The sequence below is a fragment of the Chrysochloris asiatica genome, unplaced genomic scaffold, assembly GCF_000296735.1.
Source record: "Chrysochloris asiatica unplaced genomic scaffold, ChrAsi1.0 scaffold00019, whole genome shotgun sequence".
Classification (NCBI taxonomy): Eukaryota; Metazoa; Chordata; class Mammalia; order Afrosoricida; family Chrysochloridae; genus Chrysochloris; species Chrysochloris asiatica.
In genome coordinates, this window is record NW_006408537.1 from 22966564 (window position 1) to 22977092 (window position 10529).

Here is a 10529-nt window from a genome sequence, read left to right on the forward strand (position 1 = left end):
CATACTGACTTGATGGCACCTAACAACAACATCTTTTCTTCATTTATCATAATGTTGTTTATTGGTCCAGTTGTGAGGATAATTGTTTTCTTTACATTGAAGCACAATTCATAATGCAGGCCATGGTTTTTTATCTTTATCAGTAAGTATTTTAAGTCCTCTTCACTTCTAGCAAGCAAGGTTGAATCATCTGCATATCTCAGGTTGTTAATAAGTCTTCCTCCAATCCTGATGCCATAAAATCTCTTCTTCATATAATCCAGCTTCTCAGATTATTTGCTCAGCATACAGATTAAATAAGTATGGTGAAACAGTACAACTCTAGTGCAAACCTTTCATGCTTTTAAATCATTATGTGTCCTCTTGTTCTGTTTGAATCACTGCCTCTTAATCTATGTACAGGTTTCTCATGAGCACAATCAAATGTTCTGTAATACCCATTCTTCAAAATGTTATCCATAGCTTGTCATGATCCATACACTTAAAAGCCTTTGCATAGTCAATAAAATACAAGGAAACATCTTTCTGGTATTCTTTGCTTTCAGCCAAAATCCATCTTACATCACCAATGATATCTCTAGTACTACATTCTCTTCTAAATCCTGCTTGAGTTTCTGGCAGTTCCCGGTCAATGTACCGTTGCAGTCATTTGTAAATTATCTTCAGCAAAATTTTACTTGCATGTGATATTAATGATAATTGTTCGATGATTTCTGCATTCTATTGTGTCACCTCTCATTGGGATGGGCACAAATATGGATTTTTTTCCAATTGGTTGAACAGATAACTGTCTCCGAATTTCTAGGCATAGATGAATGAGTGCCTCAGTGGTGTGTGGTTTGTTGAAAGACTTGTATTCCATCAATTCTTGGTGGTGGTGTGCCTTAGAGTTGATTCCGACTCACAGCTGTAAATCTTCATGGGAGCAGAAATCTTCATGGGAGCAGAAAGCCTCATCTTTCTCTCATGGAACGGCTGATAGTTTCAAACTGCTGACCTTGAGGTTAACAGCCCGACTTGTAACTACTATGCTACTAGAGCTCCTTTCCATCAATTCTTAGAGCCTTGTGTTTTGCCAATACCTTCAGAGCAGCCTGTATTTCTTCTTTAAGTGTCATCCATTCTTGATCATAATGCTATCTCTTGAAATGGTTGAACATCAACTATTTCTTTTTGGTGTAGTGACTCTGTATTCCTTCCATCTGTTTTTCATTCTTTCTGCTTCATTCAATATTTTGCCCATTGTTATTAAGTACCCATAGAGTCGTCACTATTTCAAATCAAGGCTTGAATATTTTCTTTAATTTTTTTAGATTGAGAAATGCTAAGTGTGTTCTTCCCTTTTGGTTTTTTAACTCCAGGTCTTTGCATATTTCATTATAATACTTGGCTTTGTCTGTATTTGAAATTTTCTATTCACCACTTCTACTTCCTCACTTCTTCCATTAGCTGTAGCATCTCTGCACTGGAGACCAAGTTTCAGAGTCTCTTATGACATCCATTTTGGTCTTTTCCCTCTTTCTTGTTGTTTTTTTTTTTTGTTTTTAATGACCCTTTGCTTTCTTCCTATATGATGTTCTTGATGTCATTTGACAACTCTTCTGGTCTTTTGTCATTAGTGTCTAATACATCAAATCTGTTCTTGACATGATCTCTAGATTCAGGTGTGATATGTTCAAGGTCATATCTTGACTCTCATGGACTTGTTTTAATTTTCTTCAGCTTCAGCCTGAACTTGGATATGAAGGCAATTAATGCTTTGTTCAACAGCTTTTCTAACATCACTTCCCATAGATGAAATCAATTTGATTCCTATGTATTCCATGTGATGAAGCCCATATGTGTAACTGCCTTTTATGTTGTTTAAGAAAGATATTTGCAATGAACAAGTCATTGGTCTTGCAAATTTCTGGCATGTGATCTCATGCATTATTTCTGTCACCAAGGTCATATTTTCCAACTACTGATCCTATTTGTTTCTAACCTTTCCATTGTAACCATCAGCAATTATCAATACAACTTGATTGCATGTATGATCAATTTCAGATAGAAGAAGTTGGTAGAATTATTCAATTTCATCATCACTATCTTTAGTGGTTGTGGATAAATTTAAATAATAATGGAAATAATTGGTCTTCCTTCACAGATATTATGGGTAATATCCTATCACAGACAACATTGTGCCTCAAGATAGATCTTGAAATGTTCTTTTTGATGACGAATGTGATGTCATTCCTTTTGAATGTGTCATTCCCAGAATAGTAGACCAAATGACCAATATCAGTCTATTTCAGCTTATTAATGCTTAGAATATTCATCTTTATGGGTTCCATTTTCTTTTTGACCACTTCCAATTTTCCTAGATTCAGACTTCATCCATTCCATGTTCTGACTATTAATGGATGTTTGCAGCTGTTACTTTAGGATCTGATACATCTGCTTTCAGTGTTTTTCTAAGATTCTTTTGTTTTGTTTTGTTTTATGCTATAGTTTATTAAATAAAATCACAACTCCTCTCCCTAGTTACTAACATCCAGGTTGTTTCAAATCCCAAAAGTCCAAAATATCATGCTGCAGAGTATTTTATGTCAACTTCTGCAGCATTTAGTTTGCCAAGGAGTCAAGACAATCCCAGCAGTCCTGCCTCAATCTCTAAGATATACAAATTATGCTTTTTAATTAACCCCTTAAAAAGCAGTATCCAAATCTCAACTAAGAGAATGAATGGACAATTGCAGAAATAGGTAACTAAGTAATTTTAAAACGAGCCATTATTTTTATATAACAGAACTTTTTTGTGACTCCTGTATGGCACAGTGGGTTAATGCACTGGCCTTCACGGTTGGTTTGAACCACAAGGTCGGTGGTTCAAGTTCACCAGCCACTCCTTGGAAACCCTATACAGAGTTTTTATGAGTCGGAACTGACTAGAAGGCGCTTAACAACAACAACAACAAACCTAATATAGTTAGGAGGAGACTGTTCTACCTAAAGCAGGGTAAGGCCTGCCCACTCAAACAGTACATCCCTGCTCTTCTAGACCAGACCACTCTGTCCCTTTCCATCATATTCAAGCCTGTCAGGGATTTGTTTTGTCCTTCTCCCAAGATGGGCACACAGGAGGAAACCTCTATAAATGTTGGCAGTGGTTGGGGCTTAGGGTCAGCATATTCTCCCCAGGTCCTCAGGCCTCCCTTGATACTACCTGACCTCTGTGTTTGCTGCTGCCTGCCATCAATGTCCTTGTATTCACTTCATCTCAGGTTATAAGGTCTGACCTGAGCAGTCCACATCCACATACCTCCTCTCTAAGACCCTTCTGAGCATTGATCTTTTCAGCTCTAGCATATCATCTAACTTGAACCCAGAGGAACTTTTAGAACTCCTGCTCACATACACAGTTTGTGGGGTGCCAGGAATACTATCTCATATCTGTGTCTGCCTAAGCTTCATTCACATTCACCCATAACTGTATTTGTCAGGTGGGCTTCTCCCAGAATTCTGCACAGCAAAACACACACAAAAAAAATACCATTTCAGATTCCCTTTACTGGAATTTTTATGGTTTCAGCCCCATACATACCTCTCCACCCTATCCACCTTTACCAAATACATTAGGTCCAAGAGGTGGGCTATAGTTCCTCCTCAGAGACCCACGCAACCTCCTAAGCCTGGTCTGGACACTGCAGCATTTCTCTCCTTCCAGTTTCTGCTGACCCATCATTCTCTTTGGTCCCCACCCTGTGTTCTGTCTACTTTGTGATCTCTCTAGGGTCAATCTTTGAAGCTATGAACTCTTAGAACAAGCCAGTATTTCCTTCTCCCTCTTAACAAAACAGTGATTTTCAAATCAAATGTGCTTGTTTTCAAGCTGTCTTACTATGAATTTACAACTGCTCTTATGAAATTCAAAGCCATGCAAAGACTTCTTTGTCCCTTAGTGTCCTCCCTACCCTTGAAATAAATAAGAACTGCCAGACAAATAGGCACAAGGTGACTTTTCAGTAATGAAAATACACTAGCTTAATACTTTCAAAAACATCCTTCCTTCTTGCTTCCTGTCCCCCAGGCCCACCATATACACATAAGTACATTCCTGCAGACTTTTTTCTTTTAGGAATGCCATTTCAGTTCAGAGACCCACAGCCCTAGCAGCCTATGCAGTTGTCAGGTAGAGTATCATTCAGGAACTTTGCTCATAACATTTTCTTTGATTTGCTTTACCAGGGAAAGCCTGGTGTGCCAGGCCCTCCAGGAGCCCCAGGTGAACCAGTGAGTTGCCTCTAACAGTTCGTTTTCTTAAAAGTTCTTAACAATTCACTTGAGTGTAGTTTTAAAGCACTTCTTTGCAATTGACTTTTGTCTGTGAACATATTTATAGGGTGCAAGAGGACCCATTGGAGACATAGGTTTCCCTGGATCAGAAGGACCCTCAGGAAAACCAGTAAGTACTTCTTCCAGTTGAACTCACCAACATTGAGTGAATTCTGACTTATAGTGACCCTATGGACAGAGTAGAAGTTGTCCAGGAGTGCTCCAAGACCCAATCTTCACAGGAGCAGGCAGTCTCCTCTTTGTGGGCTTGAACAGCTGGCTTTGCAGTTAGTAGCCAAATGCTTAGTCCACTTTGCTACCAGGGCTCCTTAAGTACCTCTGACCTAGTGAAATCTGGCAATGTTAGAAATGCTCTGACCATTGCCTCCTTGCCTATCTCCTCAGAAAATCAAAACTTTGAATAAATCATTTCTAGGGAACAGATTCTGAAAATGGATAAATGGGAGCTTGAGAGAGTGGTTCTCAGGAAATGAAATGCTCTCCTCACAGAATGAATTTGGAAGTAGCCCATCCTTTTATTTGTTCTAGGTTAGTTTGAATAGAATTAGTGTCAACTCTTCTCTGAATGTTTGGTCAAATTCTCCAGTGAAGTCATCTGGACCAACACTTTCTTATTGTTGAGAGTTTTTCTGTGATCAGATGGGCAGGAAGGACACCTCAAATTACCAGGAGGATGTTGGGTGGGGGTGAGAATGCACTCCTCCGGTCACTGGTGACTGGTGTGGGTGCACATGCATTCCTGGGTGAGTGAAGCTGATTATCTGGTTCTTGCCCCAACTCAATGTTAGCAGGGAGGGAGTGGGGGCAGTGCCTAAAGTCTAACATCTTCAGCCACCACATCATAGACCTTCCATTTTGCATGGGTACCTAACCCAAATGACCAGGGACCATTACTCATGAGTAGTTCTATCCCTGTTCACTGGTTCCATCCCTGCTATGTGGTCACCTTAGTTTCTGAAGTTCTTGTCCAGTTTCTGCACTTTCCTTGATTCTAGTTCATGTTTTGCTCACCTAGCTTCACTCAGATTTGTCAACATTTGTCTCAGTCTTACTGGAGATTCTGTGACATTCCATTCCTATTCTCCACACCAGAATGCTGTTGGTATTGCCTCAAAATGCCAACACTGTGCCAGATCTGCTGACAAGGCACCTGCACTCCATATCTTTCCTTGTTTGCTGCTTTTATGTTTATTTAGTTTCTTCTTCCAATCAGTGTTTGATCAATTCTTTATCCTCTAACTTCATGCTAATGTTCCAAGATTTTATTGGTTTCTCAGGTTTTTGTTGCAAAGAGACAGTGTGGTGTATCTGAATAGGTCACCATCTTAGCTAACTTCTCCTAGACTCGTAATTTTTTTTTTTCTAATGTGCTCAGCAGAGTTAACAAAACAAAATGGCCTACCACATCCCAACATGTAAAGAAACCAAAGGTTCACAGATATAACACCCATATGTTAAGTTAAATACTAAAGTAGAAGCCCTTTTCTCTAATTTCTCTTTTTTTCTGGGCCTTGTTTTGACACTTTCATAAATCACTGCTGCCAAATATATCCTCCTTTTGTGTCCTAAAGAAGCTCTTGGCTACTGATGTATAGTATCAATGTGACACTCTTAATAATCATTCCTACTAATTCGACACATATTCATCTAGTCCCAACATATGCTAAACCCTTCTGAAGGGAGTAAAAAGATGAATAAGACATACCTGTACTCTCAGGTTCATTAGGTATTGAAGGTCACTGCTCCTTGATTATTTGTTTTGTATGGGAAGAAGAATTGTGTGGGAAGAAGAATTGTTAGGCAAGGTAAGGACTGAAGGGAACAGGTAGTCCAGAATTCATGAGGCTGGTTGAGCATTTCTGTGAAACCTTTAGGATCAGTGCATTTCTTGGCCACCATCCACCCAGTGGAAGCAGCATGGAAAAATAGAAAGCATATAGTTTACAGTCCAGATATCTAGGTTTGAATTCTAGTTCAAATAGTTCCTGTGAAGCTTTAAGTGACATGATTGTGGCAAGTACTTACAGGCCATAAATATGCTCAATAAATATTAGTTTCAGGCCCTGTCTCCACTTCTCAATTATTCTTGCCAATTCCCCATTCCCCATCACTATAAGTCATCTCATAAATGCTTGTTTCTGTGTTCACAGGAGAATTATTCAAAAAGACAAGCTATTCATTCAACAAAATGTTTTCTCAGTCCCTACTACTTGTCAGGCACTGTTCTGGAAGCTAAAACCTTGTGGAGTTTGTATTTGAGTATGGAGACACAAACAACAAGCAAATAGGTAGTTGCATGCACACACCTCAGCAGGGTGAATAACTAGAGTATCATTTAAATAAGATAGTTAAAGGGGATCTACTGTTTGAGCAGAAACTTGACATGAGGGCTTAAGCCATGGGGAGGTCTGGGAAACCATTTTTTCAGGAAAATAAAAATAATACTAGTAGAGGAATAAGCCTGGCATAGATTAAAGAATGAATACATAAAAGAAGAGAGGAGAAAGATATCAAGAGAGAGGTAAGCAGCTGCCAGGCCATGAGGGCTTTGTAAGTCATGGAATGAAGTATGGATTTCATCTGAAGTGTGATGGAAACCCACTGGAGCATTTGTAATAGGGGAAGAAAAGAAACTATGTTTTTAATGATCACTTTGACTATTGTGTGGCTAACAAACTACAGGGAGTCAAGTGGAAACAGAGAACAATGAGGAAATACTACCATAACACCCATGAGAAATAATAGAAATGAAAGCAAGAAGGTCCTGTGGAAGGGGGTTAGGATGTATATTGAAAGCAGAGCTGGACTGAATGTGGAAGTTATGGTTTGGGGATCTCAGCAACTCTGTGAGACTAGTGCTGTAAACAATGAGATGGAAAGACTGGACATAGGTGAGTTTGGGAGAGAAAACCAAGAGTTCTTTGTGTTGAATATGTTAATAAAAGAATACGCAGGAGTCTTGATGTGGCACTGCAGGATAATGTGCTAGACTGCAAAGTCAGCAGTTCAGCCCCTCCAGCCTTTCCTTGGAAGCTTAACACTTAACAACTCAGAAGCTTACATGGCACTTAACAACAGCAGTAGATATCCAAGGAAAAATGTCAAGTGCACAGTGGAAATATTTTTGTTATTAAGTGCCATCAAGTCAGTTATGACTCCTAGCAACCCTGTATGGGGTTTCCAAAGAGCAGCTGGTGAGTTTGAACCACTGAGTTTATGGCTCAAACCGACCTTGTGGTTCAGTACTGTATCCCACAGCACCACAATGGTAGATTTATGCGTCTGGAATTCAGAGAAAGAGCAGAGCTGGAGCAACTATTGTAGGTAGGTATTTAAATAGTGCCCCTGAGTGACACAAAATGGTTACACACTTAGTAACCAAAAGTCGGCAATTCAAATCCATCAGAGACACCTTAGAAGAAAACTCTGGAGATCCACATCTAAAATATCAGTCATTGAAACCGCTATGAAACACAGTTCCACTCTGAAAACCCCAAGGGGTCATCATGAGTCAGAATTGACTTGGTAGCAACTGGTTTCTGCACAAAATGAAGTCAGTGTGAATAAGGAAGGGAAGAGGTTACTGTTAGGAAAAAGACCAGCAAAGAAGATTGAGAAGGAGTATCCAAAGAAACATGAAGAAAACCAGGAGAATGGGGTTTCCTGAAAGTTAAGAGAAGAAAGTATTCAAAGAAGGAATCATAAACATACAGATCAATGACATGGCACCTGATAATTCTTCATTGAATTTGGAAACTTGGGGGTTATTCATAGAAGAGATGACAACATTTGGTGTACCCTATTAAGAATGATCCCCTTGAAATGGAGAGATTTGATGATACAAGAGAATGAAGATCGTTTTGAGTGGGGTTTGGGGTTGTGGAGTGGAGAGATGGTTATTCCATGTAAAAGTGGAAATTGGGCTTCCTGGAAATTGGCAGGTGATCCTTTTTAACAAAAGAGCAGGAAGTACAATTATGTACAGGTTGGTGGATACTGTGGAGGGAAGATGAGGTGGTTCTTTCCTGATTGTATTTATTTTCTCAAAAGAAACAAAAATAGAAGTTGTCAGTTAAGTGTGTGGAGTGGAGAAAAGAATAGGAAATGTGTACTTCTGGAGAAAAAGGAAGGAGTTCACTAAGAAAATATGGAAGGATGGCGGAGCAATGCAAGGGGCTGCTTTCAATCAGGTCTTGGGCATTTAGACTGGAATAAGCGAGCAAGTGTTCCTGTTCTCTTTCAGCCACAGCCAGCTGCTGAGAAGACACAAGGTGGACAGAAAGTCAGTTTTACCTTGGATTGGGGTTCTGCCAAAAAAGTGAGATGAGAGGAGAGGGAAGCAAATACACTATGAATGGAAAGTTAATAGTACCTTTATATACAAAAGAGAGCATGTGTGAGAGTTTTTGATGAATTGTATGACAGAAGAAAAGGTTATAGGGTTATTTCTTTTCTTATGTTGTTACCAAAGACATGAATTACATTTTTTACACTAGATTTATCTTCTTTTATTCAAGTGACAGTTGCTTCATTCACATCCTCTCCCTAATCAGCTTTATCTTTGTGCTTGTGTTCTTGGATGTAATAAATTCTTTGAACTGCACACTTCAGGTAGCATGTTCTTAGTTTAAGTACTCTAGATAATTCCCAGGATGCTTCAGAAAGGCTGGGGGACTTTGGTTGGGTTATCAACTGTGACAGACTTTAGTGTAATTTACAGCAGTGAAAACATGCGGTTGTCTGCAGTTCCATCCTCATCGAATCCATTCCAGTGCAATAAAAGTCTCCTAGGCTTTTCACAGGAGCATGTCCATGCAATTGCCTGTTGGTTAAGAAATCATTTTCCTCACCTTGATCTATCTCCCTCTTCAAATCAAATCTCAAAAACACATCTGCTGTTGGACTCTAGGTATTTGATTTGACCCCAAGTGTTTTTCCTTCTTACATCTCTCAGCCAATAGTTCTCCCAATCTTATAAATCTCTGAGCAGGACTGAACTTTATTATCACCTCCAGAAATATCTTGTAAAGTTCAGGAAAACACTAGCTTTCCAACAAAAATTCACTATTTAATACTATCAAAAACTGTAATTAAAGATTTTTTGCTTTCCTTTGGTGTTTTCCTACTGAACAATAACACTTTCCAGATAACAGTCTATTTCATAGTAGGACCATGCTCTGCCCATATAATGAAATTTCCCCAGAATCAACTGAGACAATTTGCAAAGAATGATTCTTTGTGCCAGAAAATTTGTTAGAAGGTAAATGTGAATTTCATACACCAGTCATTATAGGGTGCTTATTTCTTAGAATCTTCCTACTAAGAGAATAGTTAAGGAAAATTAATTTGATTATGGCAGGCTATGAATTTTACATGTTCTTTCATTTAGTCCTTAGCTATAAGACCACTGTTATTATTATCCTCACATAATGCTATTGAAAGGAACCATGGTGGCATAGTGGGTTACACATTGGGAGGCTAACTACAAGGTCAACAGTTCAAATCCACCAACTGCTCCATGACTGCTTCTGTAAGGATTTACAGTCTCCAAAACCCTAAAGGGTTGCTATGAATTGGAACCAACTTGACAGCACACCACCACCATCACCACTCACGCTGTTTAAGTTAGGTAAATTACACAAGGTCAATGAATTGTTACTGTTAGATGCTACTGAATTGGTTTTAAACTCATAGAGATCCTATGTACAATAGAACAAAGACTGCCCATCCTCACAATTATTGCTGTTTGACCCCATTGTTGCAGTCACGGTATCAGTCCATCTCATGGAAGGTCATTCTCATTTTCTCAGACTCTCTACTTTACCAAGCATGATGTCCTTCTGCAAGGATTGGCCCCTCCTGATAGCACGTCCCAAGTATGTTAAGATCCTCAGCATCCTCACCTCTAAGGAGCAGTCTGGCTATATTTCTTAGAAGACAGATTTATTTGTTTTTCTGGAAGTGCATGGTATATTCAGTATTCTTCACCAACACCATAATTTAAAGACATCAATTCTTCTTTGGTCTTCCTTATTCATTGTCCAGCTTTGTATTGTTGTTGTTGTTAGGTGCCATCGAGTTGGTACTGACCCATAGTAACCTTATGCACAGCAGAATGAAACACTGCCCGATCCTGGGCCAACCTCACTATTGTTGCCATGCTTGAGCCCATTGATGTTGCCACTTGCCCAATC

At 39.2% G+C, this 10529-nt stretch overlaps 1 protein-coding gene across 1 annotated transcript in view; it reads left to right on the forward strand.

The window, feature by feature from the left end:
• COL19A1 (collagen, type XIX, alpha 1) overlaps nucleotides 1–10529 on the forward strand; it is a 506470-nt gene that overhangs the window by 461589 nt on the left and 34352 nt on the right. Inside the window, exons 46-47 of the mRNA XM_006835782.1 lie at nucleotides 4228–4272; nucleotides 4382–4444. Of these exons, the coding sequence (XP_006835845.1) occupies nucleotides 4228–4272; nucleotides 4382–4444 (108 nt within the window). The remainder of the gene's footprint in view (nucleotides 1–4227; nucleotides 4273–4381; nucleotides 4445–10529) is intronic.